This window comes from Dromiciops gliroides, chromosome 2 (assembly GCF_019393635.1).
Source record: "Dromiciops gliroides isolate mDroGli1 chromosome 2, mDroGli1.pri, whole genome shotgun sequence".
Lineage (NCBI taxonomy): Eukaryota > Metazoa > Chordata > Mammalia > Microbiotheria > Microbiotheriidae > Dromiciops > Dromiciops gliroides.
The window spans coordinates 389882630-389908739 of record NC_057862.1 but is presented as its reverse complement, the minus strand read 5'-3'; the positions used below and the strand labels follow the sequence as shown (position 1 = coordinate 389908739).

At 38.9% G+C, this 26110-nt stretch overlaps 1 protein-coding gene across 2 annotated transcripts in view; it reads left to right on the top strand.

The window, feature by feature from the left end:
• Positions 1 to 21392, top strand: part of GPR107 (G protein-coupled receptor 107) — a 104875-nt gene extending 83483 nt beyond the window's left edge. For both annotated transcript variants that reach the window (XM_043981440.1, XM_043981441.1), the window contains one exon: positions 15658 to 21392. In XM_043981440.1, the coding sequence (XP_043837375.1) occupies positions 15658 to 15754 (97 nt within the window). In that variant the 3' untranslated portion in view covers positions 15755 to 21392. The remainder of the gene's footprint in view (positions 1 to 15657) is intronic.
• The last annotated feature ends 4718 nt before the right edge of the window (positions 21393 to 26110 follow it).

The following is a 26110-nucleotide window of genomic DNA, read 5'->3' as shown; positions in this document are numbered from 1 at the left end:
TCAAAAGTTCTTTCCTTTAGGAGTAAGTTAGTCTAAGGGAGTAGAACACTCATATCATTATATCAACACACATCATCTTTTGCCATTCAGTCATAATACTCCTTTCCCCTTATGCCAGTCCCCTCAAATGGGCAACTTGGTTTCAAGCTATTGACTAGTTTTCTGGTGTTTTCTGTACTCACTAGCAGAAAATGATATACACAGGGCTGTAGAGCACCCCACAGGTAATTGGAAGCTTAATATTTAGATCTGGTTTAAGCAGATTATCGCATATGAGTACTCCCCAACTTTTACTTTGTTGAGATTTCTTGATGACCAGATTTGGACTTCATTTGAAGTGAAGAGCTCTTCCAAGGGTTCAACTCCTTTGTGACAAGCAACATCCTGGAGGCCCTTTGAGCTCCCATTTGTTGAGTGCTCCCCACTCCTTCCTTTGCTGTGACCTGAGCTTCATTCAGTTTTTGGAGGTTCCCCTCTGGTACATTTTTCCTTTGTCATTTCCCTCCCACCTCCTGTCTAAAGTTTTGCTCTAAAAGTACATTGCTGTGACATAATCCATTTGTTGATATTATGTCTGATTAGCTATTCATGAATATTTCAAAGGAAAGCCATTGGTCAGGAAGAGGTAACTTGACCCTTATTTCAGCCATGCCACTAGGTGAAAATCCTTTCTGTTCCTGATTTCAGAGAGAGGAATCATTTGCCTCATGTGTAGTTATTAAACTACCAGACCAGATATGTCTCCCTATGAGAATATAAAATGATGGTATAATTATAAGTAACACTGATTTTCAGTCTTAATCCCTTTCCCTTCTTACTTCAGTGTCTTTCTCTGGGCTGAGATTCAAAGATGCTTCTAATTTTCAGTAATGGAACTTGTCATTAAAAATTCAGTAAGTTAAAAAGTATTGAATGCAATTTTAATTACTAGACTTGGTAGCCTTTACGTTTAGCATGCATATTCATGGTGATCTGGATTATTTCTGTCATCCTGTGACTAAGAGCAGTGGGGGAGGAAATGCTGACTGTCTTTGCCACAGCTGGGAAGTAGACTTCTTAGATTTCTGCTTCCAGTCTACCATTCTCAAGACTACTGTTAACCTCTTGCTGCCTATTGATTTGATTTATTGTGAGAAGTGGAAGCAGGGGAATTGAAGTCAGATTGAGTAATCTATTAATTATGCCAAGCTACATTTCAATCCAGGGGACATTCTGTGTTAGGTTGCAGAAACAATCATGCTAATTACTTTGGCTTAAGCCTATAGTGCTGCATCAGAGTGAAATTCAGATCAGCAGACTGAGAGTCAGAAAAGAGCAGATTTTTTTCTTTCCCCCAGTCTTAATTGTATTTTTTTTCCAGTTACATGTAAAGTTAGTTTTCAACATTCATTTTTATATGATTTTAAGTTCCAAATTTTTGTCCCTCCCCCCTCCACAAGACAGAAACCAATCTGATATGTTATATATTATTTCCACATTAGTCATGTTGTGAAAGAAAAATCAGAACAAAAGGGAAAAACCTCAAAAAAGAAAAAAAAAAGTAGAAACAGTATGGTTCAGTCTGCACCCAGATTCCACTGTACTTTTTTCTGGATGTAGAGAACATTTTCTATCATGAGTCCTTTGAAATTGTCTTGGATTACTGTATTGCTGAAAAGAGCCAAGTCTATCACAACTGATCATTACACAGTGTTGTTGTTACTGTGTGTGATGTTCTCCTAGAAGACCTACATTCTAATGGTTCTTCTGTTAACATTTATGTGACCTTGAGCAAGTTGCTTAACCATCTCTGGGCCTAATTTTCTTCAGTTGCAAAATGGAGGCAGTAGGGAATGATGGTGGAGTAGATAACCTAAAGCTGCTTTCAACACAGCAAATCTGAGTTTCTGCACTACAGATCTGTTCTTTAGATGCTAACATTACAGTGGCAGTTATTATGGCTTATCTATTAGTTAAATCATCTGCAAAATGGAGAGAGTGCCAGGCCTGGAGTCAGAAAGATCTGAGTTCAAATTTTACCTCAGACACTACTAGCTGTGTGACCCTGGGCAAGTCACTTAGCCCAGTTCACCTCAGTTTCCTCATCTGTAAAATGAACTGAAGAGGGGCAGCTAGGTGGCACAGTGGATAGAGTACTGGCCCTGGATTCAGGAGGACCTGAGTTCAAATCTGACTTCAGACACTTGACACTTACTAGCTGTTGTGACCCTGGGCAAGTCACTTAACCCTCATTGCCCTGCCCCCCCCCCCAAAAAAATGAATGAACTGAAGAAGGAAATGGCAAACTACTCCAGCATCTTTGCCAAGAAAATTCCAAATGGGGTCACGAAGAGTCAGCCACAATTGAGAAACAACCAAACAACTTACATTGACAGTTACTATGACTTACCTAGTAACTGAATTATTTGTGAAGCTTTTTATCTTGTTCACCATAAGTGCATATTACATTGGAAAAGCAGGTGGGTCAATGATGTAATAAGAGCAAGAGGAATAAGAGGTGACCGTTGATGAGCTAACCCACAGATCCATTAAAGGATAGCTCTCTGTAGCATGGCCAGCCAGCTCTGCTTATTTGGTTTCTTTGTCATTTGCACCAACTGGAACCAGTGAAAAGAGAAACATGAAACAGAGAAGCTGCTGAAACTTCCCTTAGTTCCTTATTGAGATCTTTGGGATGCTAATGTAATCCTGGCTTACTTCTCCTTGCTGATGCAGTCTGTTTGTTTTAACCATGCAGATGTACTGCGGTTTGCAGCTAGCATCAAGAGATTCTGTTGGAGGTCCACTTGGCATAAAGTAACAGTGGCTCACATTTAGCTCACTTTAGGCTACAAATTGCTATTCTCACAACCTTGTGAGTTTGGGAATGCTTAGAAAAGACTAATTATGGTCAGCTTATTGAAGATTGCTGGTAAAATGGAATCGTGTGAATTACAGATTTCATGCTACAACATTCCCACACTGACTGATTTTTAACCTCTATTTCATTCAGGCAGAGTAAGTCATGTTTATATTGAAAAAGGAGAGGGGAGGGGCAGCTAGGTGGCTCAATGGATAAAGCACCGGCCCTGGATTCAGGAGGACCTGAGTTCAAATTTGGCCTCAGACACTTGACACTAGCTGTGTGACCTTGGGCAAGTCACTTAACCCTCATTGCCCCACCAAAAAAAAAATTAATTGGAAAAAGGAGAGGAGAGAGAAGGTAGAAAAGAAGAAAAATATTTCCATGTGTGGCCCCAGAAATTTGGCAGCAGAGTTTGGAATATGTTCTATTTATTTATATGTCAGAACATGTTGATCTTCTTTCTTGTTTAAACCTTAGCTACTTTTTTTCCCCCAACTAGGTTATCATAACCTAAGAAATGTTCAGTCTTCAGTAGGGAAAACTTTAGATTTCATTTTGTTTCTGAGTTAAGTACCTGAGGGCAAGTGAAGAAAGTATACCAGATATAAAAAGGTTTGTTGTATGTTATTTGGTGATTTGATTGCAACATTTCCCAGTGACCAGTCAAGATATTTAGTAGAAGCAACATTGTATGTATTGTGTTGCTTTCAGAGAAATGTGTGAACTCTTTCTAAACAAGGTCATATAAACTAGCAGAAAAGAAATGATAATGGTTTATATCAGTGGAATTTTTTCTGTGCTTCAGAAAGGTGTCTGTGATCCACAGGCCTGTATTCATTATTACTGGTATCTATAGTAACACTTTTTAGTTACTTTTTTACCAGTAGCAGAATTAATATAGGAAGAATAAAGATTCCTTTGTAGGATACTTGTGCCCTTTCTCTTCTAAAAAGATAAAGTGGTCTGGCACTGTCAAGACCTCTGGGGGAGTAATTCTTCTTTCAAGATTTCTACCCCAAATTGTAATGACTACAGCCTTGGGTGTGTAGCCAAACAGAGCTTCTCCTCTCCACGTGACTGGCCTCTGCAAACTTTAGTAATGCAGCCCTTCCTTTTCTGGGCCCACATATTTTGTTAGTTTAACCAACACTGTTTAAGAATATATGAGTAGGGGGCAGCTAGGTGGCATAGTGGATAAAGCACCGGCCCTGGATTCAGGAGTACCTGAGTTCAAATCTGACCTCAGACACTTAACACTTACTAGCTGTGTGACCCTGGGCAAGTCACTTAACCCTCATTGCCCCGCAAAAAAACCAAGACAAATAAACAAACAAACAAAAGAATATATGAGTAGGGGGGCGGCTAGGTGGTGCAGTGGATAAAGCACTGGCCCTGGATTCAGGAGTATCTGAGTTCAAATCCAGCCTCAGACACTTGATACTTCCTAGCTGTGTGACCCTGGGCAAGTCACTTAACCCCCATTGCCTCACTTAAAAAAAAAAAAGGATATATGAGGAGCAAGATAAGTTCAAAATCTGTGCATTATTTAGATATAAAGGGGTGACGCCATAAGCCAATTGGGGAGTAGGGGAAAAAATTACCTGAATGATCTTTGGATAAGAGAAGAGTTCATGACCAAACAAAATAAGATCACAGGAGGCAAAATGATAATTTAAAAACTAAATTCAAAAGGTTTTGCACAGATAAAACTAGCCTAGCCAGAATTAGAAGGAAAGTAGGAATGGGGGAAGGAGAGAGATTTTACAGCAAATTTCTCTGATAAAGTTCTCATTTCTTAAATATATGAACTGAGCCAGTTTTATAAAAATAAGAGCCATACCCCAGTTGATAAATCGTTAAAGGATATGAACAGGAAGTTTTCAGAAGAAATCAAAATTATCAATGGTCACATGCAAAAATGCTCTGACTCAGTAAGAATTAGAGAAATGCAATTTAAAACAATTCTGAGGTACTATCTTAAACCTATCACATTAGCTAACATGATAGACTAGGAAAATGACAAATGCTAGAGGGAATGTGGAAAAATAGAGACAGTAATGCACCGTTGGTAGAATTATATACTGGTTCAACCATTCTGGAGAACAATTTGGAACAATATCCAAAGGGCTATAAAAATACTGTGCATACCCCTTGACCCAGTAATATTGCTACTAGGTCAGTATCCCAAAGAGATCAAAGAAAAGGAAAAATGACCTATATGTACAAAAGTATTCATAGCAACTGTTTTTGTGATGGCAAAGAGTTGGAAATTGAGGGAATGCTCATTAAGTGGGGAAATGGCTGAACCATTTGTGATATATGGTTGCAATGAAATTCTGTTGTGCAGGGGAAGCTACGTAGTACAGAGGATAAAGCACTGGCCCTGGATTCAGGAGGTCCTGAGTTCAAATCAGCCTCAGATACTTAACACTTACTAGCTGTGTGACTCTGGACAAGTCACTTAACCCTCATTGCCCTGCAAAAAAGAAAGAAAGAGGGGCAGCTAGGTGGCGCAGTAGATAAAGCACTGACCCTGGATTCAGGAGGACCTGAGTTCAAATCTGGCCTCAGACACTTGACACTTACTAGCTGTGTGACCCTGGGCAAGTCACTTAACACCCATTGCCCCGCAAAAAAAAAAAAAAGAAAGAAAAAGAAAGAAATGATAAGCAAAATAGATTCAGAAAAACCTGGGGAAATTTATAAGAGCTGATATGAAGTGAAATGAGCAGAACCAGGAAAATATTGTACACAAAAGCAATATTTCAGTGATAATCAATGTGAAATGTTAGGTCCTTTAATCAACACAGTGATCTAAAACAATTACAAAGTACTTGTTATGAGAGAGAATTGATGAGTTCTGTGTGCAGATTGAAGCTTTTCCCCCCACTTTTTTTCCTACTTCTTTATTTTTCTTGCCTTTTTATTGTTGTTGTTAACATGGTTAATGTGGAAATACGTTTTTCATGGCTTCTTATACATAATGGGTTTTGTGTTTCTTACCTTGTCAATAAGTGGGGTGGGGTTAGAGAGAGGAAAACAATTTGGAACTGGAAAAAAAAATTTAAAGATGAAATATTTTAAAAAGAATCTTTGTTTAATGAAATAGAGGACTTTCAAGCATTTCTGATTAAAAGGCCAGAGTTGAATAAAAAATTTGACCTTCAAATACAAGACTTCAAGAGAAACATAAAAAGGTTAAAAAGACAAGAAAGAAAAATTGTAAGAAATTATAATAAGGTTAAACTATTTCTAGTTCTACATAATATTTGTAAGTCTTAACTTTATTATAAGAGGACTTACTAGAGCAATTAGGAGTAGTTGTAAGGTAATATTGAAGGGATGATAATATTTGTAAATTTTAACAACTTTACCATAAGAATAATTAGAAGGAGTATATATATATGTAGACAGAGGGTATATGTAGACATAAGGTGACACTGATGGAACAATACCCCCAAAAACAAAATAAAGGGGTAAAAAGAAATTGAAAGGAAGGAGGGGAGACAAAGAGACATAAAAGAACTATCATAATGGAGGGGAAGATGGGGGGCATGGGCAAAGATTAAACCTTACTCTCATCAAAGTTGGCTCAAAGATGGAATAACAAACACTCATTTGTATATAGAAATCTATCTTACCCTATAAGGAAGTTTAAAAACGGAGGGTATTAATAGAAGGGGAAGAAGGAGGGACTGATACAAGGGAGAGGATATAGGGGAAGACAGTGATCATAAGTAAAACACTTGTGAGAAGGGAGAGGGTGGGGGCTCAGAGTGGGGGGGTGGGGATAAACAGGTGAAAAATAGCATGGAGAGAAATAAACCATCATCATAACTATAAATGTGAATGGGACGAACTCATCAATTAAATGGAAGCGGATAGCAGAATGGATTAAAAACCAAAATCCTACAATATGTTGTTTACAGGAAACACATTTAAAGCAGAGAGATACACACAGGGTACATGTAAGGGGCTGGAACAGAATCTATTATGCCTCAGCTGAAGCAAAGAAAGCAGGGATAGCAATTATGATTTCAGACAAAGCAAAACCAAAAATAGATCTAGTTAAAAGAGCTAAAGAAGGAAACTATCTTGCTGAAAGGTACCATAGACAATGAAGTCGTATCAATACTTAACATATATGCACCAAATGGTATAGCATCTAAATTTTTGAAGAAGTTGAATGAGTTACAGGAAGAAATAGATAATAAAACCATCCTAGTGGGGGACCTTAACCTTCCCCTCACAGAACTGGATAAATCTAACCAAAAAATAAACAAGAAAGAAGTTAAGAAAATGAATAAAATTCTTGAAAAATTAGATATGATAGATCTCTGGAGAAAATTGAATGGGAATAGAAAGGAATATACCTTTGTTTGTTTTTTTTTGTTTGTTTTTTTAGTGAGGCAATTGGGGTTAAGTGACTTGCCCAGGGTCACACAGCTAGTAAGTGATAAGTGTCTGAAGCCGGATTTAAACTCAGGTACTCCTGACTCCAGGGCCGGTGCTCTATCCACTTCGCCATCTAGCTGCCCCAGGAATATACCTTCTTCTCAACTGTACATGGGACCTACATGAAAATTGACCATGTATTAGGGCATAAAAACCTTACAACCAGATGCAGAAAAGCAGAAATAGTAAACACATCCTTTTCAGATCATAATGCAATAAAAATTACATTCAATAATGGACAGTTAAAAGAAATTAAAAACCAAGTGGATGGGGGCAGCTAGGTGGCGCAGTGGATAGAGCACCAGCCCTGGATTCAGGAGGACCTGAGTTAAAATCTGGCCTCAAACACTTACTAGCTGTGTGACCCTAGGTAAGTCATTTAACCCTCATTGCCCTGCCAAATAAGAAAAAGGAATTAAATAATCTGATCCTAAAAACCAAGTGGGTCAAAGAACAAATTTTGACGATTTCATTAAAGAAAATTGCAATGATGAGACAACATATCAAAATTTATGGGATGCAAGCCAAAGCAGGTCTTAGGAGAAAATTTATATCCCTAATTGCTTACATCAATAAAATAGAGAAAAAGGAGATCAATGATTTGGGCATGCAGCTAAAAAAAAAACAACCTAGAAAATGAACAAATGAAAAATCTCCAACTAAACACCAAATTGAAAATCCTGAAAATCAAAGGAGAGATTAATAAAATTGAAAGAAAACCATTGAATTAGTAAAACTAGAAGCTGGTTTTATGCAAAAAACAATAAAATAGATAAACCATTGGTTAATTTGATCTAAAAAAGGAAAGAAGAAAATCAAATTACTAGTATCAAAAATGAAAGGAGAGGGGCAGCTGGGTGGTGAAGTGGATAAAGCACTGGCCCTGGATTCAGGAGGACCTGAGTTCAAATCCGGCCTCAGACACTTGACACTTACTAGGTGACCCTGGGCAAGTCACTTAACCCCAATTGCCTCACCAACAAAAAACCCCAAAAAACAACAACCAAAAAAAAATGAAAGGAGTGAACTCACCACCAATGAAGAGGAAATTAAGACAATTATTAGGAACTATTTTGCCCAATTATATGCCAATAAATTTGACAATCTAAATGAAATGCTTGAATATCTACAAAAATATCAATTAGATTAGTAGAAGAAGAAATAAAATAAATAACCCAGTTCTAGAAAAAAGAAACTGAACAAGCCATCAATGAACTTCCTAAGAAAAAATCCCCAGGATCAGATGAATTCACAAGTGAATTCTACCAAACATTTAAAGAACAATGAATCCCAATGCTATATAAATTATTTGAAAAAATAAGTGAAAAGGTCTTACCAAATTCCTTTCATGAGGCAGATATGATGCTGATCTCCAAACCAGGAAGAGCCAACGTAGAGAAAGAAAATTATAGCCCAGTCTTGCTAATAAATATTGATGCAAAATTTTAAAATAAAATACTAGCAAATAGATTACAGAAATATATCACAAGGATCATATACTATGACAAGGTAGAATTTATACCAGGGATGCAGGGCTGGTTAGGAAAACTATTAGCATAATTGACCATATCAATAACAAAAGCAACAGAAGTCATATGATTATCCCAATAGATACAGAAAAGGCCTTTGACAAAATACAGCACCCATTCCTATTAAAAACACTAGAAAGTATAGGAATAAAAGAAGCTTACCTTAAAATAAGTACTATTTATCCATAACCATCAGCAAGTATTATCTGTACTGGGGATAACCTAAAAGCTTCCCCAATACAATCAGATGAAGCAAGGATGCTCATTATCACCTCTATTTAATATTACATTAGCTATAGCAATAAGAGAAGAAAAAGAAATTAAAGGAATTAGGATAGGTAATGAGGAAACAAAACTTTCACTCTTTGTAGATGATATGATGTTATACTTAGAAAGTCCTAGAGAATCAACTAAAAAGCTACTTGAAATTATTAACAACTTTAGCAAAGTTGCAGGATACAAAATAAACCCACATAAATCATCAGCATTTCTATATATGACCAATAAAGTCCAGCAACAACAGAAAGAGAAATTCCATTTAAAATAACCGGGCTTTAAAATACTTGGGAGTCTACCTCCCAAGACAAACACAGCAACTATAAGACCAGAACTACAAAACACTTTTGACAGAAATAGTCAGATCTAAACAATTGGAAAAATATTAATTGCTCATTGGTAGGCAGAGCCATTATAATAAAAATGACAATCCTACCAAAGTTTATTTATTTAGTGCTATGCCAATCAAACTATCAAAAAATATTTTATAGAGCTAGAAAAAGATAATAAAATTCATCTGGAAAAACAAAAGTTCAAGGATATCATGGGAATCAATGAAAAAAATACAAAAGAAGGTGGTCTAGCAGTACCAGATCTCAAACTGTATCATAAAGGGGTAATTATCAAAACAATGTGGTACTGGCTAAGAAATAGAGTGGTAGATCAGTGCAATAGAATTGATAGAAATTACACTATAGTAAGTGACTATAGTAATTTAGTATATATAATAAACCCAAAGATCCAAGCTTTTGGAACAAAAGCTCATTATTTAACAAAAACTGCTGGGAAAACTGGAACAGTATGGCAGAAACTAGGTATAGACCAACATCTCACACCATATACTAAAATGAGGTCAAAATGGGTACATGATTCACACATAAAGGATGATACCATAAGCAAATTAAGGGAGTATGAAATTGTTAGTCAGGTTTATGTGCAGGAGAAGAATTTGGGACCAAAAAAGATATAGAGAATAAAATTAAATGTAAAATAGATCATTTTGATTACATAAAATTAAAAAGCTTTTGCACAAACAAAACTGATGTAACCAAGATTACAAGGTGTGGGGACCAATTTTTAATTGGGGAGTGCTAGCTAAGCAGCTCGCCACAATATTGGGGCAAGGAAGGAGACTGGCACCTTCCCTCAAAATGGAACAAGATTTATTTTAACAAAAACAAACTTAAAAAAAACAAACACAAACAGGATCAGTAGGATCAAGGGAAAGGAAATAAAATGGGGAAAGGGAAATTATAATACCTGAAAAAATACCACTGCCCAGGAATCAGCTGAAAATACGCAGCAGAACTCCTGTTGCTTTCCAGCTTCCACCTCGAATGCCCAATTCTCCTCCCCAAAACCTAGAAAAACCCCACACAGTCCCAGCCAATGGGATGGCTGCTCTGACAGTCACATGACTGCCTTCACTAGGCTTCCAGTCATTATAATTTTGCCAGGCCCATGTAGGGGTCGGTGAGTGGTGATGATGTGAGGTGCCAGAGCCCTGGCAACGGCTACAACCGTGCAGTTTGCGGAGCCCCAGCAGAGGCATAAAAACCTCAAATAACAATTAATTCTTTACAAAGGGAAGTAGAAAACTGGGAAAGAATTTTTTGTTTTGTTTTGTTTTGTTTTTTAGTGAGGCAATTGGGGTTAAGTGACTTGCCCAGGGTCACACAGCTAGTAAGTGTTAAGTGTCTGAGGCCGGATTTGAACTCAGGTACTCCTGACTCCAGGGCCAGTGCTCTATCCACTGCGCCACCTACCTGCCCTGGGAAAGAATTTTTGAAACAAATATCTCTGATAAAGGCCTCATTTCTCAAATATATAGAGAACTGAGTCAGATTTATAAAAATACAAGTCATTCCCGAATTGATAAATGGTCAAAGGATATGAACAGGCAGTTTTCAGACAAGGAAGTCAAAGCTATAATCATATGAAAAAAATGCTCTAGATCATTATTGATCAGAGAAATGAAAATTAAAACAACTCTGAGGTATCACCTCACACCTATCAGAGTGGCAAATATAACAGAAATGGAAAATATTGGATGTTGGAGGGGATATGGGAAAGCCAGGACACTAATCCATGGTTGGTGGAGTTGTGAGAAGATCCAACCATTCTGGAGAACAATTTGTAACTGTGCCCAAAGGGCTATAGAACTGTGCGTACTCTTTTATCCAGCAAAAACATTGCTAGGTTTATGTCCCAAAGACATCCCCCAAAAGAGAAGACCTATTTGTACAAAAAATATTTATAGCAGCTCTTTTTTGTGGTGGCTAAGAATTGGAAATCAAAGGAATGCCCATCAGTTGGGGAATGGCTAAACAAACTGTGGTATATGATAATGATGGAATATTACTGTTCTATAAGAAATGACAAGGAGGATGACTTCAGAAAGGCCTGGAAGGACATGTATGAACTGGTGTATGGTGATGTGAGCAGCACCAAGAGAACATTGTACAGAGAGACAGCAATGTTGTTTGATGAAGAACTGAATGACTTGACTATTCTCAACAATACAGTGATCTAAGACAATCCCAAAGGACTGTTTATGAAACATACTAGCCACCTCCAAAGAAAGAACTGATATTGATGGAACAGACTGAAGAATGCTATTTTTCACTTTCTTTCATTTTTTTTTCTTTTAATCACGTTTGCTTGTACAAAATGACAAATATGGTAATGTTTTACATAAAAAAAATCTTTGTGGAGAAAAAATGCCAACTCTTAGAGGATTAAAAAGGTTTGTGAGACAATAGCCATAACAGTCTGAGAGAGCAGTATTTAAGAACTATAGTTGGAAGAAGGTGAAGCCCAGGCAATGAAATAGTAGGAAGAAATATAGCAAGCCCCTTTCCCCCAACTCCTCCAGGCATCTAGAAAGTATACCAAACAACATCCTCATCAGGAAATCCAAAAAAAAAAAGTCACTAAAATTTTTCCAGCCCAGGAAAATCATAAAAAGACAGAGATTTGTAGAGAATGAGGATGGTGTCTGGTAGAGACTTACCATATGGAACACAAAAGAGGTGGTGGGCTTGGGGCAGCTGGGTGGTGCAGTGGATAGAGCACTGGCCCTGGAGTCAGGAGTATCTGAGTTCAAATCCAGCCTCAGACACTTAACACTTACTAGCTGTGTGACCCTGGGCAAATTACTTAACCCCAATTGCCTCACTTTAAAAAAAAAAAAAAGAGGTGGTAGACCAAGGCAAGAAGAGGTCCCAAATATGCCATAGAGGGCCCTAAACTTTTCTAGTGTACAGGAACAAGTGCCAACTAGCAGCTTCGTCACGCAGTACCCAGTGCTAGGTCATAGATCCAAGGAGGACTGAGAAGGAGACCTGCTTGTAGGAGTTACATTTCAGGGTGAAGATCAGGGTAGAAGCAAACAGCAGCTGTGTGGCTCCAATTGGAAGCCTACAGGAGAATAACCAGGGCAGGAATCCCAAACCAAAGGGAAACCTAAAATTCTATCACTCTGAACCAACAAAGCTTTTCACTTGACTGATGGTTGTTCAGTCTCGTAGCTGTCTGTAGGAACTCCAAATAGGGGAAGCCCACAGGTTTGTGATTGAAACCCAAATCCAGGTCAGGAACTTGTAGAGCTCAGACCTGTAGGGGACAGTAATCAAACTTTGCCCTAGATCTCACAACTTTGGAAACACTGGAAGTTTCCTGGTTCCCAGCTAAAACTGTCTCTAAGATCTTGAATTACAGACTCTTTAGTAGCTTAAGAAAGCAGCACCAGAATTAGCCCAAACATTACTTCCAGAATTCCACAGAATCTGGCCCTAGCTTCAAGTCCAAAATCAGGAAGTAGGCTGGAAGAATAAGCAAATGAGAAAAAAAAGAATCCCCCCATAAAAAGCCATTATGGGGACAGGGATGCCCAAAGCACAAACCTAAAAGAAGAAAATTACCTGTAAATATCAACAAACAAAACCTCAAAGAAAAACAAAGCTTGGGCAGATTCAACTAGAATTTCTGGAAGAAATGAAGCAAGAGTTGTTTGTTTTCTTTTTTTTTTTTTTTGAATATTTCAGAACTTTTTCTAAATGAAACCAGAGTGCCAGAGGAAAAAATTGGAAAGAAACGAGAACTCTGGAAGAAGGAAGTGGAAAGGGAATTAGCAGTTTAGCAAAAGAGATAACAGGGGCAGCTAGTTGGCACAGTGGATAGAGCACCGGCCTTGGAGTCAGGAGTACCTGAGTTCAAACCCGGCCTCGGACACTTAACACTTAAACACTTACTAGCTGTGTGACCCTGGGCGAGCCACTTAACCCCAATTGCCTCACTAAAAAATAAAAAATAAAAAATAAAATAATAAAAAAAAAGAGATAACAAAACCTTACCCAAGCAACTAACTTTCTGAAAATTAGCAATGTCCTAATAGAAGCCAAAGATTCCATGAGAAAGCAAATATTAAAGTCAAAAGACTTGGGGTGGCAGGTGGGGAAGATGTTTCATAGCAAAAACGTGAACCTAAAAATAGAGAAAAGATCATTTAAGAATCATTGAGGAGCAGCTAGGTGGCTCAGTGGATAATCTTTCCTATTTGACTGTTTTTCATGGTCACACTTGGATTACATTGATGAGGAATCTTAACTTATGAGGAGACTCAAGTACTTTTTTTCTCATTAAAGCATTATTCAATAAACAAAAAATTGATTTTGTCTTCCTCCTACCATCACTACTGAAAAGGAAAAAAATCCTTGAAACAAATATGCATAATCAAGCAAAACAAATTCCTTCATTGGCCATGTTCTATAAATATCCATCTCATTCTGCATCTTGAATCAGGAGGTGGGTAGTGTGCTTCTTCATTGGTGCTCTGGAATCAAGCTGGTCATTGCATCAATCAGAGTTCTTACAGCTTTCAAAATTGTAAGTTTTTATAGTATTGGGTTAACATGGCAAAATATTATTCCATTGTATTCGTATATGAGAATTTTTTCAACTGTTCCCCAATCAAAGAACACCCATTTAGTTTCTAGTTCTTTGCTGCAAAAACAAAACAAAACTGCAATAAATATTTTTCTACATGATTCCTTTTCCTTTTTCTTTGACTTCTTTGGGCATATAAACCTAGTAGTGGTGTCACTGGGTCAGAAAGCATTCATGATTTAATAACTTTTTGGTCATAGTTCCAAATTACTTTCCAGAATACCTGTACCAATCCGCAGTTCCACCTATAGTGTATTAATGTGCCTGAAACTGGCACCTTTTTTTTTTTTACAAAATCCAAAATATTTTTTTTGAACCATATAGTAGCAAGTCCATGGACTGCCATAGTTTGCAGTCAGTCCTGGCCCAGTGAAGGACTCATTGGGATATTTTAGTACAGAGGTGTTTATCATGCCTTATCATGGTCTTCCACTTCTTTATGTGTTTTGATTTAAGTCATGTGGCATTTTCACTTATGCTCTTAAGCATGCCTATTCAATCAGTCAGTAAGCATTTATTAAGTAGGTATCTTCTAGTGGCTAGACCCTGTGCTAAACACTTCAGATATAATGCAAAGAATAAAACAGTTCAGGCTCTGAAATTATCTTAAATCCCAATGGTAGAGACAAGAAATACACACACACACACACACACACGTCTCCACAGAATAAATATAAAGAGAATAAATGCAAACAAAAAGCAGTTGAATACAAGGGAGGGCACTATTAGGGATCAGGAAATTTTTCATGTGGAAGGTGTTGCTTGGGCTACTTCTTGAAAGGAGAGACTCTTATGAAGCAGAGGTGAAGAGCGAGTGCATGTCAGGCATCTGGGGCAGCCAGTACAAAGGTCTGCAGACAGTTTGGAGAGTTGTATTGAGTAACAGAGAGAAAGGCAGTTTAGTGCATCTCAGAACAAGGGATGGGGGTAGTGTCCAGCAAGGCCAAAAAGATAGATTGGGGCTAGATTGTGAAGGGCTTCAAAAGCTAAATGGAGGAGTGTTTATTTTATCTTAGTGATAGAGACGTGATAGCGGTTATTAAGCAGAAGAGTAACATGGTTAGATTTGTCCTATAAGACAGGGACTTTGGTAGCTGTATGGAGGATAGACTGGAGTGAGGAGAAACTTGAAGCAGGGAGATCAGTTAGGCTGCTGCAGTAATGTAGGTAAGAGGTGATAAGGGGCTGTTCTAAAAGTGGTGCCCATGTGAATAAAGAGAAGGAATGTTATTTGAGAGATAACATAAGGTAGATTTGGCAACTGATTGGAAATGTGGGATGAGGGAAAGTGAGGAATTTGAGAGTAATACCAAGGTTATGCATCTAGAACATTCACCTAAGAAAAGGGCTTGCTACTTTCAAAAATTAATGGGGTGGGGGCAGCTAGGTGGCACAGTAGATAGAGCACCAGCCCTGGATTCAGGAGAACCTGAGTTCAAATCTGGCCTCAGATACTTGACACTTGATAGCTGTGTGACTCTGGGCAAGTCACTTAACCCCAGTTGCCTCACCAAAAAAACCAACAACAAAACATTAACGAGGTGGGGGACTGTTGAAAGATGCCATTGCCTGAAGTTTTCTTAACTGCTGACTATGTTTTTTTAGGGTGACAACTTCTGGAGTGATGGAGAATATGAAAAAAGTCAAGAAAGTGACAAATGGATCTGTGGATCCCCAAGGTGAATGGGAGAGCACAGCATGATGAAACAAACTTTGAGAAGAGCACTTTCAGAAAAACTTTTAATTTATTAATAGTACTGTCATTGAACAAGAGCAGCCTGCCTACACCTCCCAGCATTGATCCAACAAAAGAGTGTGACTGGGAGCAAAATGTCACAGAAACCTAATTTCTTCCTCTGTACTTTAAGGAAACTGGATCTATTGCTGCCCACAAGAACGTTTGAACTTTCCTCAAGGTGGGAATGATGTATGGAGAACACAAAGGAGGAGAAAATGAGGATTTTGTTTGTTTATAATTTTTATATGCACATACCTTTCCCCCCTCTTTGTTAACGACTAGGTATTCAGAAATGTATTTGGTTCTGTTCTAGAGTATGTTATACCAGTGGAAAGATGTTCTGTGTGTGTGTGTGTGTGTGTGTGTGTGTGTGTGTGAGAGAGAGAGAGAGAGAGAGACAGAGAGAGAGAGAGAGAGACAGAGGGAGGGAGAGTGAGTGTGTGTGAGAGAGAGAGAGAGAGAAAGGAAGAGGGGGGTAGAGAGAGGTTTGTGATACAAATCATTGAACATGAAAGCTATGTTGGACCAGGGAAACAAAAGTTAAATGCAAAGACTCAGTTATTCTGGCAGGAACATATAAAGGATAAATGCTAAATCATGGGGATGGTATGAGGAAAATAATGAAATTAAGTTATTTTATAAAGCAAAATAGGCTTCACTTGAGCAGGAACCCAGTTGCATCTTTAAAGCAGACCCAGGAGTCCTGGGTGTGGTCCTGAGGGCTGCCCTTGATTCCAAGGATGGCCTTGGGCAAGTCATCTAAGTGACCTCATTTGCAGAACAGGATAACACTTTGGTAAAGTGCTTTACCATCCTAGGACTGTGATGCCATGCTCAAGATGAAGGATTACCCTTTTCCTCTGTGATGCAGTCCAAGTTGGAGAATGTGATTTTCCTTATTAAGATGGGATCTGCTTGAAGCTTGCCACACTGTAGCTGTTTTACCTCAGGAATGAGAAGAAAAGTCATAGATGTGAAATTTTCTGAATTAATTTTTCTATGAAGTTTTCCCTAAACCATTCTCTGTGCCCCATAAAACACTAATTCCTTTCTCTCTTCTCTTGGGAGCAATATTTCTCTTTTTTTGTGGCACAAAATGTATGGCTCATCAGGCCATGAGCCATGTGGTTAAACTGTGGAAATATCAATGGAAAGGGGTATGAGGAAGAATTATACATATACAAATAACTGCAAGTGGGTGAAAATTTATTTTTGAACAGTATTGAAAAGAAGGGGAGATGGGGGATTTGGGGATGGTATGGATTATATGAGTAAGGAGACTGTTAAGAAGGTTATGTCTGTGTAAACCTCAAGCTCTTCCTGAGTGCTAGGCATTAAACAAAGAGACTCTGGTCCCTAGCCTTGAGGAAGTATCTCTCAGTGAAGAAATCTGGTACCCTTAAATGGAACTATCCATAGAATGAATCTGAGGGGCTCTCTGACAGTGGATTTTAATACTAATCATCTTCCAAGAATGCTCTTGGTGATGAGTGAGTGAGTGAGTAGCCACCTGAAAATAAAAGTATTGTAATTCCTGGCAGTTTTTTTGGAAAACAAGATGGAAAGGATACTTTCTGTATTTTAACCAGATGCTTAGGATCGCCTGGTGGCAATTTATAAGTTTCAAAGGAGGCCACATTCATAAATGGTTCTTAATCTGAGTAGTGTTTCTATGAAGAGGTCCATTAATGAACTCATGAAAGGGTGTTTGCATGTCTCTAGCTGCTTTGGTGCTCCTGTGGATTAGAATCTTGAATCTTCTTATATTTGCCAGTCACTGTAATTACCTTCATGGAGCAAGCTACCTCCTCCTGAATAATACAGATGAGAGCTTTGGGAAGTTAATTATTGAATTTTGGAAGAACACAGAATTGTGTTTGCAAAGTATGAACAGTTTGGTTAGGCATAGGAGACCAAAAGATTTTGGATCTGGGCAAGGTTGTATATTTCTCTAAACATTTTTCTTCCCCTAACCAACTTTCTCAGCAGAAGTAGTGCTGGAGGAGCATTGTATTAATGTCTGAGAAAGGTAGATGAAAGAACATGTAACAATAAGCATCTATCAGCCAGTTGATGAAATGTAACCTCCTTCCACTAGTTCATCCTTTTCTGCATGATACTCCTTGTATCATCTCTATGATCTTTCAAATATGAGTATAGAACAAGAATCATCTTAAAGTGCTGATTGCTAGCCGTGTGTTCTCCGGATCTTTTATGAAAGGGTTTTCCATGGGGAAGAGATAGAAAAGATGATTTGAATATTTAGATGTATGCCTTCTCATTCAGTAAACTTTTGAAAGATTACTTTAAGTTGGGTGGCAGAGAGAAAAAATAGAAATGACTATTTAATCTTTTTGTTCTCTTCCTGCCCCCCCCCTTTTTATACCAAATAACATAGATGGTTGACTTCACTCCTTTCACATCTCACACTTTGGGTACTTCACCCAGAATAGTACTTGTGCTGTTTCTCCTAACTAACGGTGCAACAACAGTCCCTACTATGAAGGGCCTGGGGGGAGGGGTGTCCTTAATTTATATACATGATTTTAAAAATAAAAACTCGAGTGCGAGATTATGTGTGTGACTGCATGGGTATATATATTCAGTCAATGCAGCATTAATATCTTCTGTTGTACTATATGAATAACATTATTGCTACCACCTTTGCTAGCAACAGCAGAGCCTTTTGGGTATAATTAGCATGTGGACATTGGTCTCAGGTTTCTCTTTGGTAAAAAACCATTTGTTAACACTCCATATATACTTCCAGACTTACAGATCTGACTTTTTGTGGTTTTGTAGCTGAGCAGTGACCCCTCTGGAACATGAAATGGACAAATAAAATGTGTTAGCTTAAAAAAAAACAAACCAGACTGAGCCACTGTTTCAACTAGTGGAACAAAGAAATTGTTTTCCCGTCACCAAATGTTCTAGCAAGAAATGTTCATCAGTGGACCTTATGGGCTTTGTTATGCTGGTGAATTAGAAAAATGTCAGGCCTAGGACATGGGTAGGGACAAAATACTTATAAATTGCCTCCTTTCTAAAATTCAAAAGATGGATTTCATCATCCTTTGCAAATAAATCCATTTTCCTTCCCAATACCAAATCTATTACTTTTAGCTTGTTCTACCATGAAAAAATGATTTGGTTGATACTATAAACTGAACATATTTGCCCAACAGTTCTACCAAATTTAAAAACTCCCCCTTTTCCAGTTTAATTTTAAGTGTTCATTTGACCCAAGAGTCAGTGTTTTTCAGAAGGTAGCCAAAAAGGAGTTTATACAGGCAGTTCCCTCCTCCCCCATGCTACTTCTTCCTCAGAGCTCAACTTAACTGCTACATCCTTACACAAAGCTTGTAATCCCTGTCTGCCTGTACCAAACATTCCCCGCCCCCCCCCAAAAAAAAACCCCCAATACATTTTGTGGACAAGGCTGTGAAATTTCAGGAAACTGAGGATCTCCTTTTTACACTTCAAATAGACTGCCTCTATTGCTAGAAAATTATTTCCTGGACAGCATGAACAGAAAATGTTCTTTTAAGCCTGGCTGTCCACTCTGACCAAGTACTCAGTCCTGCTCCTGCCTTGTGATCACTTTTACCTGCTGAATAAGACCCAGAGGAAGTCAACATTAAGGAACTGGAAATTCATCCTCCTTGCATTTATACCTGCTCTGGTGTTAAGATTTCTTCTTGGGCCATGACCTTGGTGAATTTGGTATAAGCTTATCAAGCTATCCTAGTGAACCAAAACAAGACATAACACTACCCAAAATTCTCTTTTGCATTTTATTTTATTTAAGCTATCATGTGACTGGAAGGGAAGTCTTGTTGAATTTCCCCTCTAGAATTATTAGGTTAATTAGATTGTCATGATCTCTTCTGTTGTTCTTTAACTTGACCTTTTTTTTCCTTCCCCCTACCCCCTTCTTCCTATCGATTGCCCTGTTCCACTTTGGCAGAGACTGGGAGAGTATTGTAAAGATTTTGGTGCATTGCAGCATTTTGTTCAGTGCCAACCATGTGAAAGATCGATTTCCTAAGCTAGGAGCCTCTTCGTTGAAAGAGTACATACTAATGACGCTTCATATTATAACCCTTTAGGATGTACCTCCCTAAAATAATGTCTTGTCTCCTTTCAAAAATAAATTAGTTTCATGGCCCCAGGGAAGATGTACAGAATTCCCAATTATGAAAGGTTTTCTGGCCATCTTCCTCTACCTACAAAATATTCTCATTGAGAAAATGATCCTAAGTTAATAGGCAGGCTTTGAGAACTGCTGGACCCATTCCATGCAAAATTGCAAAAAGAGAAGCTGCCTTATCCTCTCTTGCCAAGCTGTTGAGTTTCAGAAACACAGATTTTGGCAAAATCCATACTGGTCTTCCAAATGCCATGCCCCTGGCAAATGTGTTAGGACAATGCCTAATTCAAGAGCTGTGGTTTAGAGTACTTGAGTCCAATGTATCTATAGATTCATTTCATTCCCTCTTGAGGAATTCAGTATTACTGATCACCACTGTATAGAAGCTACCACACCTCAACTCAGCTGTCTCACGGAACTTCAGAAAATTATTAGTCTGTAATACACCAAATGTTCTTTTTCACCAAATCTGCTCTTTACTATGATATCCCCTGGGGGTGTTCTTGGCAAGGTATACTTCTTTAAAAGACCTCACTTGAGTTCACACTAATCCTTGTTGCCTCCTAGAATATAGTTATCGATCAGTAATGCTGAAGCTTCTCAAAATTCCCCAGGGTTCTCTTAGCAATAGTGGGGGGTGTGTGTGTGTGTGTGTGTGTATGTGTGTGTATGTGCACGTGCGTGCATGAGCCATCCCAGCTAGACTTATGCGTGAAAGTTTAATGCTCAGCCTTGATGCAAAAATAGCTCCTGAATTAATTACCAAATGGATACACTGTATGAAGGGAAAAGTTGGGGTAGTTTGGGACTGGGGAAGCAGCTACATGTGTGTTAGGTTGATGGCCCTTTGGAATTTTGGCAGTAAAATGCAGGTAGGTAGTTTGGAGGAGTTCTTGAAGAAGGCAATAAATGGCAAAATGATAGAAAAAATTAATTTGGCACACAACAGTCAGCTTATTACAAGGGCTATTTCGGTGTTTGTAATGGGATTCTGACTACTGAAAGGACCAGAAAAGGGCTAAGGAAACAGTGGTGCTGGCCTGTGAGAGATCTCACCTCTGACTTTACTGTGTTGTGACCTGACTCAGCTGCTTTCAGGCACTACGATGCCCTAAGTCAGATTTACTTAGCTGTGTGACCTCCAAAGAACCCGGGTAAAGTGTTTAAGCCGGGAGCAAATTTCTGGGTGCTTGCAGACAATGAAGAATACTCTGCTCTTCATTTAAGGTTAAGGTTCAGAAAGAGATTTTTTTCAGTATTTTTTTCCTAACATTATTTAACAGATCACTGTGGGGTATTTATATAATGGGTACCAGAGAGAAAATATGAATCAGGATATTGTATGTAATTGGATTTCTTGCTTTGGTGCAAATGTGTAAAATAAAGAATCCATGACAAAGTGTACATTTGTAATCTTAGGAGAGCTTTTGATAAATGACTCCTGCCTCAGTCTCCTGGACTCTTTTTTCCTTCTCTCTCATAATTTTTTCCCCTTTGTTTTTAGTTGATCAAGTTTCCTGTCTTCCAAATCTTTCCATTATTCCCCTTAATAGTCATGATGGCCTACTAAAGAAATCTGAGCTAAGTCATGGCAGCATCCATAGTGCTCATCACTGTTGAGAAACCCATCCATGATTTGGCTGGTTATAGATTGAAAAAGATTCTTTGTGCAGAGGTAGAGAATAATGGCATTTTCACCTGGATTGATTCCCCCCATTGCTGTCTGGAGACAACTACAAAAAGATTCAGGACTCTAGTACCAGTGCAGATGGCAAGTGGCATGATCGACCATCTTGGTAAAAATGTGGGTTTGGAACATGCTTTGGGTTTCTAGTCCCTTCAGATTCCAGATGCTGCTGGCATTCTGTTCTCTGAGTGATATCAGCTACTTCACATTAGAATTCCATATTTCAGCCACCTGGGAAGGCATAAAGGTGGTGACTTGCCCAAGGTCACACGATTAATTGGTAGCATTTCTAGAACAAAAAACCAGATCTTTTTATTCCCAATCCACTGCCCTTTCTGACTGCTACTGCATTTTGCCATTTGGCTCTGACCTTCCCACCTATACATAACAAACTTATGTGCCACTCACTCTAAAGCCTGGCAATGAGCTCATAACCCCCAGCTTCCTTGGGGTGGGTGGGGAAGATGGACTACAAGTGTACCTCAACATGATCCTGGAAAGGATGTGTGAATCACATTTTTTGTAAATTGAATCACTTTGCTCTTGAGGCACTTATCTCTATCTCTGATTGATTTTTCAATTAGCAGGGTCTTCTAACACTGTTACTCTTCCCTCCACAGACTCTTCCACGCAGCTGTGATGAATTCCTTTGTAAAGTGACAAAAATAGCCTCAGCCTCAGCCCTTCCACTTTACTGTTTTGTACATTAAAGTGGGTGTTAGGATTTCCCAACACAAGTCAACCTGCACGTTGTGATTGGTAGGAAGTTTGCAAAAGGTGCTTGCCTTCCACTGTGGCCAGGTGTTATATGTCCTTTGGGGTGGCTCATAATGCTCCTTTTTCATATAAATATAAGGCATGTACTGCCTTCATTCATACTATTTATTTTCAGAAGAGTTAGAAAGTGTTCCTTGCTCCACACATTTCTATAAACTAAATAACTTTTATTTTTAAATCCAGGTGGCTATAGTTGTCAGGCTATGATCACTTTTCCCCATATCTTATGGCCTCCATTACCCAGAACCTTTCATAGATCGACTAATCTGGAGAGTTATTTCAATCCAAATGGAGTTGTCTAAGAAGCTGGATACAGACTAAGTCAGCCAGCTGCCTTCTCTAACAGGCTCCCCTCAACAGCTGTTGTCAGAAATCTGGAATTGTCAAGGTTGGAACATGAACCCCACTCTCCTGACTTAAGCCCAGCACTTTTCCCCACTGTAACACGCTATGTTAGAGGTCCTTTATCAGGCACTGAGGATGCTGCGGAAATGAACAAGCCGTGGTTTCTGCCCCTCAGCCAGCTTTAGTGGGTCATTGTCCAAGTGTAGTTTTTGTAAAAGCAAAGTAACTGCTGAATGTGCTCCGTGGTTTCCAAAAGTCTCTCTTCCATAGAATGATAACATAGACACCACCAAACAGATGACAGAGATCACATGACTGAAGAAACGGAGACAGCCATCACAAGCAAAAATAACCGCGACCTTCCAGGAAGATGCTGTCTTACATCTGGACCCATATCAGAAATTAGATTTAACCCAAATACGGCATTCAGCCTATTTCTTCTCAGAGGAGAACAGTTCATCACCATCTTCATCATCACAACCTTTCAACCTTTTCAAATGTTTGAGGACCTTCATTAAATTGTCCCTGGGACTTCCACTGGCTAAGTTAGCATTTGAGGGGCAGCTAGGTGGCGCAGTGGATAGAGCCCTGGAGTCAGGAGGACCTGAGTTTACATCCGGCCTCAGACACTTAACACTTACTAGCTGTGTGACCCTGGGCAAGTCACTTAACCCCAATTGCCTCACTAAAATAAACACCAAAAAAAAAAAAAAGTTATCATTTGATTGCCTTTGTAAGTATCTTGCCCTTCAATGTAGAATAGATCAGTTTTACAAATTGATAGTCACTCATTTCCTCAGGTCACAACAATTGATGCTCATTGAAGGCTGAAAAAATGTTATGATAAATTTTATATGGCTATTTAGGAGTTTCTTGGGGGCATACATAACGATAAAGTATTAGTGCTTCCTGTAAAACCTCATTAATTCAGAATTTCTGAGAATTCAACTTGGACTAGGTTAAAATTGACCTTTTCACTACCTAAGGAAGAAAGGATTCACTCAATCGATTAAGACTAGGAATAAGAGGGGGCCGCTAGATGGTGCTTTACCACTGTAAAGCACCGGCCCTGGATTCAGAAGTACCTGAGTTCAAATCCGGCCTCAGACACTTGACACTTACTAGCTGTGTGACCCTGGGTGAGTCACTTAACCCTCATTGCCCTGCAAAAAAACAAAACAAAACAAAACAAAAAAAAGACTAGGAATAAGGGACAGCATAGCACAGGAGAAAGCTGGATTTGGAGTCAGGAGAAGTAAGTTCAAATCTCAGCTCTGTTGCTTGAAATGAATGAATGAAAAACAGTTTCTAAGCCCTCAGGAACTGTGGGATTCCCCCAGTAGCGCTAGAGATAGAAATACAAGTGAGGAAGTAAACAGGAAGCAGCATCTGGTTTAAATAAGGCTGGGACAGCCTGGTTCTAGACAAGAGAAGACAAAAGCTCATCTGAAGGAGCCCAGAATCTCAAGGGTGGAAGGTGACAGGGAGATGAGGAAGGTCATAGTGCAGGTGGCATGGGAAAGGGAAAGGTGAAGGAAGAGCGGTTAGAAAATTATGGCACTTGCTATGGGTACGGACTAGGCACAGTGCTCACAAACATCTTCACAACAGTGCTTTGGAGTAAGTACTAATTATCATTCCCATTTTACAGGTGAGGAAACTGAGGCAAACTGAAGTGAAGTGACTTGCCTGTGGTCACACAGCTACTATGTGTCATCTGAAATCAGGTCTTCCTGATTCCCAGGCCCAGTGTTCTGTCCACCAAGGCTTGGAGATGACCAGGAGGTAATGTAGATACCTGATTCCTAGAAAGGCGACACTACCTGTATGACCTCGGAGGAGTCATTTAACCTTTCTGGAGCCTCAGTTTCCTCATCTGTAAAATGGGGGACTAGTTGACCTCTAAGTTCCCTTCCGGCTCTAGTTTTCTCTAGATTTTATGGGATCCTTTACCCATTTAAAAGAAGGGATTTCGGTGAGCAAATTCATTGGGTTATATGCATGTAAATACTAAGTCTTATCTGCTCATTAAGGCCCACATTTCTGGACCTCTGTTTATCAGTTCTAGTTTATGCACTTGAAATTGTCTTAAAAGTTTGGAACTAGTTTAAACTGAATTTCTAGTAAAAGTGGTTGTTTTATAAATTAATACGGTGGTAACTTTGGCTTAAGGAAGAAAATAGTTATATACTGTGTTGTCTATAGGACTAGCAATGTGGTCTAGAATATCTTAGGGAACCAGGAAAATTCTTTTTTCCTAAATGGAGTTTGGCAGATTTTCACTTCTAGAAGGAAGTACAGACACCAATAAGATCATGTCTCCATAGAGGTATTGAAGGGGAATCATTGTTGGTGCAATATATACTGGATTAGTGATTTCCAAGAATACTTTTTCATTTTCTTTTAAAAGGGATCAATAAAGTTGGTCTCTTAGACTCTTCCATGGACATGTTAGACCAATGAAATCAGAGATGGGAGAGAATTTCAAACTCTGAAGGAGAAATGATATCTCTGTCAAGGTTGTGTGGTAAGGGGCAACTGGGTGGTATAGTAGATAGAGCACCAGCCCCAGAGTCAGGAAGACCTGAGTTTAAATTAGGCCTCAGACACTTGACACTAGCTCTGTGACCCTGGGCAAGTCACTTAACCCTGATTGCCTTTTTTTAAAAAAAGGTTGTGATAATAACACCCAGTACCTGTATCATATGGTTTCCATTTTTTTAACTTCAATTTTTTTTTGGTGGGGGGGTGGGGGTTGCATTTACAGTTTCAAATTGGCTTCCTCCTTCCCTCCCCACCCTGCACTAGACAAATCCACCATTTGACACATAGTTGTAAATATGTGTAAAACCATACTGTGCATATTTTTATTTATCAGTTCTTTCTAGGAGGTGGATAGCATCTTCCCTCATAGGTCCTTCATAGGTGATTTGAGTAGGTATGATGTGGGATGGAATTAGGGTTATCAGATTGATTGTGAGGCATCCCAAAGAATTATAAGACTCAGTGACTCAGTTTCCCAAGTTTGTGTAAGAAAATTATTAATAATAGGGGTTTTGGGACTCCCAGGGGGCCCCCCTGCTGGGAAAGCCTGGCCTGACCTTTCTTAAGGTTAGCCCAGAGTCAGAAAGTTACCTCACTCCAAACCACACCCACCTGAAAGCTTTGTTCCTGCCAGAGGATCTGTTCTCTGAGCTCTGACCTCAGCTTGACTGTGCTGAACTACCCTTAAATTCAGTGAACCAATAGATTTCAATGATGCTAGCCAATTAGCTTTGAACAGTGTGTATGGGCAGGCTGTGCTCCTGCCCACAGCAAGCTTACACAGACACTTGCTCTTTGGCCAGAAACTTGGTGAGAG